The sequence below is a fragment of the Neofelis nebulosa genome, chromosome 2 (assembly GCF_028018385.1).
Source record: "Neofelis nebulosa isolate mNeoNeb1 chromosome 2, mNeoNeb1.pri, whole genome shotgun sequence".
In the NCBI taxonomy this organism is placed as follows: Eukaryota; Metazoa; Chordata; class Mammalia; order Carnivora; family Felidae; genus Neofelis; species Neofelis nebulosa.
The window spans coordinates 197942935-197954211 of record NC_080783.1 but is presented as its reverse complement, the minus strand read 5'-3'; the positions used below and the strand labels follow the sequence as shown (position 1 = coordinate 197954211).

Below are 11277 nucleotides of genomic sequence, written 5' to 3'. Positions count from 1 at the left end.
ACTGTTAACATCATTTTCCCTTCTCAGTGACACCCAGGGAGCTGATACCAGTCATGGATATCTTTATTATTTGGACCTTCTCCCCCACACTACAGACACTTCAAACCTGGAGCTTCGGTATTAAGGGCTAGGCTGGGTTGCAGGCACCGTCATCCAAGGCCCAAAGGTACTGAGGGACCTGGAGAGGTCTCAGGAACGTCTCAGCCACTATCCAAGGAGCCAGCCCTTAAAGTTGGGGCTCAGAGGCTGAAACTGTTGGCTGAGAGAGCTTGGTCTTCTCCTTATCTGTCACTATTTGCCACACCTTCTCCCATGCTACCTCTGAAGGTTCAGGTGGGCGGATCCAGCGCAGAAATAGGCCTGAGGAGGAGGAGGACAGATAAGGAAGCTGAGCAGAGGGGTTAGCTAGCTCCCCAGGGAAGAAGTTGGGGTAGGGGGTCACCTTGCCAGAGTCGCAGGCTCTGGAGCTCCACGGAGGGCCAGATGGCCAAGGGATTGGGGGCGTAGAGCGGGTTCCGGAGTTTCCGTTGCTCTTTTGGCTGGTTGAGCCCAGACCACAAGGAGTGTGTTCGAGTCCTCACTTCACAAAGGCATCTGTAGGAAGTGAGTTTCCAGACTCAAGCTATGCCTTCTGGGATTCTGGGTTGGGGACCCTGGTTAGTAGGGTGCCAGCCATCCCGGGGCAGTGATAACCTCTCCTTTTTCCTGCACATGTTCTTGCCAGTCAGATACATGTACTGGGCACTAGAATAAAGGAGAACAAAACAAAGTCCTAGTTGTTCAGGGGTTCCACTTAGTTCTGCCTGGAAGTATCAGGGAGGCTCATGAGAATGTGCCACTTGGGCTGGGTCTGTCTGCAGAAGTTCACCAGGTGCGCAAAAGCGTGGAAATAGGAGGGGAGACTGGGGCCGAGAGCAAGAAAGTGGGAACAGGCCCAAGCGAATGTTGGCGAGTTTTTTTAAGCTGGTGACGGGAACTACAGCAGTGAGACGGCTGTCCCAATAGCCCACGTGGGAAGGAGAGTCTGGACTGGGGTTAGCAGGAGGGGCCTTTGACAGGAAAGGGCCAAGTAAGAAAGTTTTAGGAGAAAGGCTGTATATGAAGGACAGGGGAGAGGGAGTTACACAAAGATAACCATTTCTAACCTGGATGACCCAGTAGTGGAGTCAGCGAAAACAACATGGGGGATGGGGACCCAGGCAACTAAAGAGAACAGTCTCATCTCAGACCGATGAGAGATGGCTCTGGGGGGGCTTGGGAGCATATGCAACGAGCCAACCAAATGGTAAGAACAACCACTGCTTGTGTGCCAGGCACTGTGCTCAGCACTTCCCATGCCTTAACTCCACTAATCTGCACACAGCCCTGCTCCGCAGAGATTGTGGCTGCCGTTAGAATCCTCTCCTTGCTACAGATGGATAGAAACTGAGACAGGTTTCCTAGGATGCCCCAACAGGTGAGTGGTGGAGCTGGAAGTTAAGCCCAACCATTTGACTCCGTTTTCAACCTCTACACCATTGCTTCACTAGAATCAACCCTGCAAGTGGTAGGGAGCCCCAGAAATGATTTATTTTGCAGCAACTCTCCCCATCGGTCCTTGTTTTTAAGCTAGGGGTGCACGTGCCCTTGGTTCTGGACAGAGTAGGTAGGTCTGTAGGATTGGCCTTGGACCCATTCAAATCTGGGTTTGCAGAAATTAGGGGAAAGGGTGGGGTTTGGAGGCAGGGGAGGGAGGAGAGAACACTCCAGAGTTTTCCCCAAAGAGAAGCTCATTCAAAAGGCAAAGATGCCTTCCAGGGACATAGGTGCTGACACAGCAGGTGTCTGACCCCATCCTGTGCCTGGCCCCTGACTCACCTTGACACCACATTAGCTCACCTCTCCTTTTCGCTGTTGCAGAGGAAGGTGCCAAAAGGGGAGGCGTACGCGTGCTCAAACAGGGCCAACAGCAGCCCCTCCCCAAACTCCAGTGACAGCGGGAACTGGCGGCCCAGCTGCCACACGCAGTCCAGGAAGAGGAGAAAGGTGGGTGCCTCGTGCTTGGGACGGGCATGGGAGAAGGCCGAGTGGGCACAGCGCAGCTGGAAGGGGTGGCCAGCCTGGGAAAGGGGTAGAGCCATGGGCGCAAGGCAACAGGGTTTCTGGATAGAGGGGCTGGGCTGGGGCTGAGTGGCCACTTACCTGGATCCACTCCCGCTCCACCAGTTCCTGGAATCCAGCCATGGTCCGGCTCAAGGGGTCCAGGATGAGCTGGGCCAGCGAAGTCACAAGCAGGGTGCTATCTGTGCCTTCAGCCCCATGCACCAAGATGCAGGCCCCTTCCCTGTGGGCCAGGACTTATTAACTGGCCAGTCCCTCCCTGCCTGGGGTGGCCGGGCCAGGAATCGAATGGGCCCATTTCTAGACTGTATGTGCTTACTGAGACGTGGTTGTGTGCCCAGGGGTTGAGAGCCCTGCCCGTCCGCCCTGATCTCTGCCTCGTAGGGTGGGGCCTTACCTCTCCATGCCCTGGGCTGCTAGGCAGGCGGTGCTCAGTGCCTCTTTCACATGTGCCAGCCAGCAGCAGCCTTCTAGTCGACGGAGCCAGCTATCCGTGCTCTGCTGCGGGTCCCCACAGGCCTCCACCAGGCGCACGAAGCTCTCCTGTAGAGGCTGTCCCCTGCACAAGTGGGAATCTGGTCATCCCATCTCCAGCCCAAGCTCTGGTGAGCACAGCCTGGGAGCCAGTGCTCCAGACCAATGAGGGAGACAAAGAACCCTCAGAGGAGCCCATTCGACAAGAGGGATACAGGACCCTTTGGGGAGCTCACTTAATCTGATGGGAATGATTCAGTATCTTTGGGGATTCCCCAATCTGATGGAGGAGACCCAAGACCCCTTGGGGGAGACCTAGTCTGTTTGGGGGGGTACCTGGGGAAAGGTCACACAACTCTGTCGGAAACAATGCCATGGGAAACGCCCAATTTGATGGGAGCAGCACAGTACTCCCTGGGGAGTCCCTGTCTGACAAGAGAAACACAATACTCTTAGGATTCTGGTATCTGCCCCTACTTCCCAGAAACTGCTCTGCTCAAGATCACCAATGTGACCTCCCACCAGAAAATCTAATGGAGATTTTTCCAGCCCTGTTTAAAAGCCTCCAATGGCTCTCCTCTGCCTTTAGGATAAAGTCTAAGCTCATAATCGTGGCATTCAAGACCTTTTCTCTGGTCGCTGTCACCCCTTTAGCCCCATCTCTCTCCACACTCTACCTCACACTCTATACTCCCACCAGACTGACATACTTGCAGCTCCCCAGGCAGGGCAAATGGCCAGGAACTCTGCAGTTCTGTCCACCTGCAGTGTCCTGCTCTCTGGCTAACTCCTCTCCGGTGTCAGGTAAAAGGGATGCTTTCTTTGCACTACCCACACACAAGAGAGGGGCGCCTGCTCTATGCTGCTGCTTATCACACTGAATCCTAACTGCCAATTTACCGCGGATCTCTCAGCCACGTCTGGGCTGGCCACCATCTCAGCCTCTGGTGCTCAATCAACACTGGCTGAATAAAGGAATAAACGGGTTTGTATTCTGGACAGGGGAGCTTCCTCAAAGCACAAAAACTCCCTTAGGACCTCCTCTCGGTACTACCAGCACCTGGAGACCCAGGCAATAGGTACAGGTGTGCAGGTCCAGCACTCAGGGCAGGGCTGGGACCAATGGGGAAGGGTGTGTGTGTGTAGTGTAGTTACTCCTGGAAGTCAGTTTAATGTAGAGAGGCTTTTTCTTTTCCAGGCAGAGTTGGGGTGCCTGGAGAGAAATGAGATCTGTCAGTGGGGGTGTGCAAGTGGGGATGCCCACCTGGTGGGATGGCTACCCGGAAATGCCTGACAATTCCTAAGGTTCCTGGAAGACACCCCCCTACTCCTACTCCCCCCCCCCCCCCCCCCCCCCCCCCCGCACACGTTCATGGAGAGTCCTGTAGGAGACCGCCTAGGAGAGGACGAAGACCCTTCACCTCTCCAGCGGCCGGTGCAGCCTTTTCCAGCCAGGGTAGGCGGCTTTGGCCTCGGTCCCGCCGCCAGTCATGCGGGCCTGTTTGGCGGCCTGAGACGAGCGCGTGTCCACGATGAAGCCCCGGGCCCCAGGGCGAGCCCCCGCCAGCACAGCTCGCAGCAGCTCCTCGTCTTCAGCGCAGCGCCTTTTCTGGGGACCAGTCAGGGGCTGGCTGGAACGTACCAGCACCTGCGGACCGGGACTGCGCTCCGGAAGCCGTAGCCACCCAGCCTTGGCTTGGGGACTCCTCTCCCGGAGCCCCGAGGGAGAGTCTACACACTAGGGCAGGTCTAAAGCTGGCAGGGGCAGGCCGGAGCCTAGGGCCTTGGCGGCAGAACTGGCCGGGCGCCGGGCCCGGCCCTGGGTGTGTTGTAGTCAGAGGGGAAGGGGACCCGAAGAGTAGGCCGTGGACGAGTCCAGGGTTGACAAAGAAGGGACTAAGCTCAGGGGGCCCGACCGGCCGGGGGCGGGGCCCGGGATTGGCGAGACTCCGAAACTGGGGAGAGGGGCGGGGTCAGAGTCAAGGAAGGCCGGAGGGGGCGGGGCCTGTTGGAGGCAGGACTGGGCGCGGCCAAAAAGGGTTGGAGCCGGCCGGCGGCAGCCGCGCTGCGAATTGGCCGGACTGGTGCAGAAAAGGGCCAAGAAGGGCCGCAGTTGGTCCAAGAGGCAGAGTCTGGGGAGGGGCGGGCTCACGGTTCCGCTGGGCGCGTGGTGGTAGCTGAGCACAGGGAAGCGGCCTCCCTGGCGGAAGCGGGCGCTGCGCGCCAGGGCACCGTCGTCCACAGAGCGAGGCACGATCACCGCGCGGGGGTAACTGGGGCACACGCTGAAGTCCTCGTTCACCTCGCTCAGCCGCCAAGCGTTGGTCTGCGGCCCAGGGAGAGGCGAAGGCCAGGTGTAGGGCACCCAGTGAGTGTCCGGACCCCATGCCCCTTCCAGGCGCGGCGCTCGCACAACCGTGGGCCCCCAGGACCGCACCCACCTCGCGAGCTACTCGCTTGTAGTAGCGTTCGGGTGGGTGGAAGTGCCAGGCGTCGCCTAATCTCAAGCCCTTGGGACGGTAGAAGAACGGAAAGGAAGTGATGACCGATTCCAAGGAGGACAGCGCCTGGGGAAGGAAGTTGGGCGATCTGGGCAAAGTCGGAATCATCTCACCCGCACCCTCCCAGCCCTTTTCGCCCCTCAGCTCCCTCCTCTGCACTTACTCCAGACCACCCTGCGTCCCTTACCATTGGCTACGTTCCAGGGTAACACTGGATGTTGAGTCCCCTTGCGCAGTAGCCCCCGTTTACTCCTCTCGTTACGGAGTAGGGGTAGTTTAGGGGCCTCGGGTGCACTGCTTGTGTACCTCGATGGACCGGGCGATGTCCAGCGACGCTTCCACGCCCTCTATTTCCAGCTGCAGCACTCGGAGGTCCTTACAGCGCAACGTGATGGTGCCGGAGTCGCTTGCGACCCTGGGGATGGACAGGCTTAGGTTTAGTGTCACCCGCCCGTCACCAGGGGAGGAGAAATGAGTTTCTTAGGACTGGACGTAATGCAAGGGTGCAAGGGCTCCAGCTGCTCTTGCCCTCCCCCCTCTCCTCCCGGAGCCGCAAACTCCCTGACTACGGGGACGCCCCCGCCACGTCTCACCGCTTCTCGATAGAGTCTACGCTACGCAACAGCAGCAGCCACAGCTCTGAAGTCGCCTGGGGCCCTGGCGACAGCAGCAGGTGGTGGCCGGTGAGGCATAGCGTGCCACGCAGTGCGGGTGCCTCCGGACCCCTCAGGAGCTTGGCTTGGGCCCGGCCGGTACGAATCAGGTCCGAGAACTCCATTCCGCCTGGGGTGGGCCTAGGGCCCAGCAGAAAGACTCCAGGAGCGTCAGGCGGGGCGAGCGCGGGCTCCGAAAGGGACAGGAACTAGCTGGGCAGCTGGCGACGCCGGCAGGACAGCTGTTAAGGAGGCCCCTTGGAGGAAGGGATCGAACAGTTTCACAGGAATTTCCCCCTCCTACTGCCAGCACCTCTTAGCGAGGAACCCGGCCAGAACCTGTTAAGGAAACCTCAATTTCATCATCTGTGAAATGGGGAGAATAGTCTTGCTTAAAGCCCGTTACCTCGTGTCTTGGTCGCAGGTGGCACTTAACAATTTTGTTTTTTTAAAACTCAGGTGCTGCCACTCTCGCTGATTTAAAAAAGAAAGAAAAATACCATTTCTTGTACCCTGGTGGAAGGGGTTGGAAAGTGTGGGTGTGAAACTGGGAACTGTCTACTTCCTCCCTCTACATCTGAGGCTGGGTGGGGGAAATCCCTTAGTCCACCTTAAATGCAAGCAGCTGTGTAGCTGGTGCCCCTCCCCCACCACAGCTGGAAGTCGCTGCCTGTGGGCGCCCTCTATGGGGGCCACTTCTGGTTTAGTCTTGCCCTCCGAAGCCTCGACTCGGATCACTCCATCCTTCCACCAAATATGAATTGCCTGTACACTGAACTGGGCCCTGTATTTAGTGAGAGGACCCAAGGATGACTGGAGAAGGTTCTGTTCATTAGGATTTTCAGTCTAGCAAGAGACACACACTTAAGCTGATAAATTACAAGAGTTTAAAGGATTTACTGGAGGACCCATCCATCCATCTATCCATCCATCCAATTATTCTTTCATTTCTTAAATGATGCCTACACTCTGTTAAGTGCTGATTACTAAGAAGAATAAGACAGATTCTTGCGTTCAAAGGGCCTTTTGGTCCATTAGGTTTCACACGTCTAGAGTCCAGGCACACACACACACACAAAACCCTTCTTTCAACACACACACACATTTCATTAAACACACACACAAAGAAAATAAATCATAGGGGGACACCCATAACATAAACATAAAATCGGAATAATCTGTGAAAGGAACCAAACATAAAAGAATACAAATTGTAAAATTCCACACCAGCTGGGATGGGAATTCGTTAGAAATGCAAATTATCAGGCCCCACCCCATATGTCTCTTTTAACAAGCTTTCAGGAGATTCCCATGCACACTAAAGTGTGAGAACCATTGGAAAGTACACAAAAAGGCAAAACTAATCTTTGCTGTCAGAAATTATGGTAACATTACCCTCAGGAGAGTAGTGACAGGCCAGGAGCACTTCCTGGATGCTGGTAACACTCTTGCTTTGTCTGGGTGCTGGGTACATAAGTGCATTCAGTTTGGGATAATTCAGCAAGGCATGTATTTATGATATGTGAGTTTTTCTGTGTGTATATTTCAAAACAAAATTTTAAAAAGGGAACAGCTCTGGTTGAAGCCCTGGGAGGGATAGGAAGAGAGAGGGTTTAGGAGCCCTTCTACGGCTCTGCCTTTATCCCATATACAGTCCTTAAGGGGTTTCCAAGGGAACCTAAAGTTCCTTAAAGTATAGCTTGAAATCAATCATTGATCTGTCCCAATAGAGAGTCGGTGACTTGTCCAAAGTCTCACAGAGCCAGCACCAGAACCCAGATCTCCTGACTCCCTGGCCAGGGTTCTGGACACTGTTCCTTTGCTAAAAGGCCAGTGTCATGAGTGAGGATGGCGAGGGGGAACAGCTCACCAGCCTCTGTCCAATCCCCACCCCTTAACTTGGGTCTTGGGAAGAAGGCCAAGACTCTAGTGTGGATGATGCTTTTCTCATCCTGGAGCAACTTCCGTTCTGGGAACTGGGTGTCTCCTTCTGGGCAAAGACAATAAAATTCATCCAAGGGGCTGGAGGAACAGGGCTCCTCCTGCCCCCACCCGGATGAGTATCACGTGGCTCCTGGGTTAGCAGGGCAGGAAAATCCCAGCCCTTGCACACTTAGCCTCCCATACCCCTCTATTCGCCCAGCCTGACACACTCAGAGAGACCAGACCCACCTTGAACACTCACCGTCACACATTCCCTGGCACAGTTCCATCACCTTCAGTTCCTGCCACCTCTCCCCAGCAATACTGCCACCCTCTCCCAAATTCCCAGAGCTGCAGCCTTGCCCTGTCACTCACCCCAAATCCACCATGTCCCTGGGGCCACTGAAATTCCAGGCAGTAGGTGAAGAAAATGAAGAGGATGAGGAGGGAGAGAGCCTGGACTCCGTGAAGGCACTGACGGCCAAGCTACAGCTGCAGACACGACGGCCTTCATATCTGGAGTGGACAGCCCGGGTGCAGAGCCAGGCCTGGCACAGGACCCAACCCAGACCCGCAATGGGGGGCCCTGGGACCCTCTGCGGCTTCGACTCAATGGACTCTGCCCTAGATTGGCTCAGACAGGAGCTGGTGAGTCAGGTGGGGTGGGCGGTCTTGCAGAGGGCCTAAGGGCCAGTCATCCTTAGGACCCAAGAACAATGGGTGTGGGGAGGGGTTGAGAATGGACCTCAACTCCAGCAACTGCCTGCTCCTGTTGCTTTGTCCTGGGGCTGAGGAGCCATGAGTGGACTTGTCCAATGTTTTATCCAGGGAGCCTTGCCAAAGCAGGATTCCATCCAATCTGTCTTCTACCGACTACTCCTGTGGCTCTGGGGACAGAGCCCTGGCACCAGTTATAGGTGGGGAAGGTATGGCCTCCCCCACTCTGGGAATTGCTATACCTCAAAGATGCAGTGAAGGACAAAAGGAGGCATTGACCACACCGTAGGCAGAATCTGAGGAGGCGAGCATTACATAGGTGGCTCATAACCCAATATGTGCAAACAGAAAGATGTCCAGGCTCCAAATTGGAGATTCCGCTTAGTTGCCCTGGGGTGGGGCCCCAGGCACCTGTATTTGTTTAACAATCTCTCCTTAACTTAGTTTTAGAGCAAGATCTGAGAGACGGGGAGGGATCAAGCTGGGGTGAGAGGGGGTGGGGAGGCCACAGCCTGTGCGAAAACCCAGGGTGTTGACAGGAAGGGAAGAATGACGAAAGTGGCTGAGGACCAGGCCAGCAGTCTCACGCCCCCTCTCGGCCGCAGCGGGAGATGCAGGCTCAGGACCGGCAGCTGGCAGGACAGCTGCTTCGGCTGCGGGCCCAGCTGCACCGGCTGAAGGTGGACCAAGCCTGTCACCTGCACCAAGAGCTGCTGGACGAGGCCGAGCTGGACCTGGAGCTGGAGCCGGGGGCCGGCCTTGCCTTGGCCCCGCCGCTGCGGCACCTCGGCCTCACGCGCATGAACATCAGCGCGCGACGCTTCACCCTCTGCTGAGCCACACCTGCACCTCCTGAGACCTCCCGGGAAGGGGAAAGGAGGGGTGTCCCAGAGGTGCCAGCACCTCGCAAAGCGTGCTGGGAGGGTTGGGAGATCACTCAGCTTTCTGGGAGCATAAAGGCCCCTGCTGCCTTAGCTTGGGAAGAGGGAGTTGGAGGAAGGGGAGAGGCTCGCCGACCCCCAAGCTCTTCAATAAAGACCCTCTCTGCTTCCCATCAAGGTCTCTGCAGTCATTTATTCAGGCCCAAGGTCGTTGTGTGTCATCTGTAGCTGGGACCAGGGATTACACTGCAGGAGAGAAGGCCCAGGTGGAGATGAACAGAGGCACCCCCCTCTCCCCCTAGCTCCAGCTCTATCTCCCTATTTTACCAAGATCAGAGCTGGAAAAGAACTTCAAATCCTAAATCACCCCCATGAAGGTGACCCGTCAATGGGCAACTGATGAATGCAGGACCTGGTGGACCTGGGTTGAAAAGCCAGCTCCAGGGGCGCCTGGGTGGCGCAGTCGGTTAAGCGTCCGACTTCAGCCAGGTCACGATCTCGCGGTCCGTGAGTTTGAGCCCCGCGTCAGGCTCTGGGCTGATGGCTCGGAGCCTGGAGCCTGTTTCCGATTCTGTGTCTCCCTCTCTCTCTGCCCCTCCCCCGTTCATGCTCTGTCTCTCTCTGTCCCAAAAATAAATAAAAAACGTTGAAAAAAAAAAATTTAAAAAAAAAAAAAAAAAAAGAAAAGCCAGCTCCATCATGCATTTTCTATCAGATCTGGAGGCGGGCCCCTTAAGCCTGCAACTGTTTCTTTCTCTCTAAACTGGAAATGCTACTTCTCACTCCGCAAATAGTTGGAGATGTCTTAAGTGAGACAATGCACAATAGACACTCCACAAACTTGAACTGTGTCTTGCTTATCCTTGCTATCACCCGTGGTATTAGTACCATTGTGCTGAGGCCCAGAGATGGGCTGTGCAAGGCTCTGTGTCACCGGGTTCTTTTTTTTTTTTTTTTTTTTTTTTTACATTGTATCTCCTCAGCCTTTGTTTCTGTATTACCCTCTTTGTCTGACTTTCCAACTCAGGCTTCCTCTTCCCCCCACCCATTTCCTGTCTCCCCCTTCCCTCTGCAGCTGAGGTGCAGGCAGCATCAGCTTCCACCTCACAAACCCCAACAATGCTCTGTGGGCTCCCCTCCCCCAACCTGTTCACTAAGTGTAGGTCTGGTGGTGGTGACGGTGACACATTTATGTTTTTCTCCGGGTGGGGCCAAGGCCCCGCTCTTGTGCCTGATAGATGCCACCCAGGGTTCCTCATAACACTGGTGACCTGACACTTAGCCTATGATGAGTGCCACCCTCAACCTGGCCCCAGGGGAAAGGGAGATTCTTGGCCTGCGTGCTGCTTGTGACAAGGTTCCTGTCTCCCGCCTATAACAGAAAGTCCTGCCAGTCAGCTACCTGCACCTGGGTCCCTGGGCAGGCGTGTTTGTCTCCCACTTGTTGCAGGAGATGGTGGCAGGCCCTACATTTCTAACAGGGGCTGTGTCCTTGCCTCGTCCTGAATTAGAAATGTCGTCCTAATTAGTGGGGGCTTGTCCTGTCCTCTGTCCACAACAGGGGCTGTGACTCTGTCGTCTTGAAAACACGGGGTTGTCCTGCCTGCTTCCTTAAACAGATTGTTGTCCAGCATTCTGTCTATAAGAAGGGGGTTATTAGCCTACCCTCTGACTCTAATAAAGCTATCGTCCTGAGCCCTGAGATGGCATGACTGTTGTTTTGCCATAGTTATTTGTTAACCTGACATCTGACTGTAACATAAGGTGGTCTGGTCTCCAATGACTGAACAGGGAGAGCGCTCTCTCCTCTGACTCCAAAGTCCCTCTCTTAGACTGTAATGAAAAGGTCACTCAGCTCTCAGACTGTGACAGCAGTGCCACTTGTCTTTCACCAAAAGCCGAGTGTGTGTCTGCTTGCCCCTGCTCATTGAGATATAAAGGCTGCCCTTGAATCTCTTGTCCAGGTCGCCCCCGGGGGGGGGGGGGGGGCAGGAGGGAGGTTCCATCAGGTACACTTTCTTCAGCTCT

The 11277-nt window shown here is 55.5% G+C and overlaps 2 protein-coding genes across 3 annotated transcripts; one reads left to right on the top strand and one right to left on the bottom strand.

The window, feature by feature from the left end:
- Positions 1-45: 45 nt before the first annotated feature.
- On the bottom strand, positions 46-6261 carry LOC131505099 (myotubularin-related protein 9-like). Of its 2 annotated transcripts, XM_058718232.1 has the most exons (11): positions 6135-6261; positions 5669-5985; positions 5382-5490; positions 5016-5141; positions 4727-4900; positions 3996-4222; positions 2498-2659; positions 2182-2323; positions 1879-2099; positions 443-594; positions 46-360 (listed from the first exon to the last, which is right to left on the bottom strand). In XM_058718232.1, exons 2-11 carry the CDS (start codon positions 5851-5853, stop codon positions 227-229), a joined length of 1632 nt encoding a protein of 543 aa, XP_058574215.1. In that variant the 5' UTR covers positions 5854-5985; positions 6135-6261; the 3' UTR covers positions 46-226. The 2 variants fall into 2 exon arrangements, with proteins under 2 accessions (XP_058574215.1, XP_058574216.1); XM_058718233.1 differs by lacking the exon at positions 6135-6261 and having other exon boundaries at positions 46-388; positions 5669-5853.
- A 1777-nt stretch (positions 6262-8038) lies between these two features.
- Positions 8039-9422, top strand: FAM167B (family with sequence similarity 167 member B). The gene is made up of 2 exons (XM_058718241.1): positions 8039-8299; positions 8974-9422. The coding sequence occupies exons 1-2, from the start codon at positions 8039-8041 to the stop codon at positions 9202-9204; spliced, it is 492 nt and encodes a 163-aa protein (XP_058574224.1). The 3' UTR covers positions 9205-9422.
- The last annotated feature ends 1855 nt before the right edge of the window (positions 9423-11277 follow it).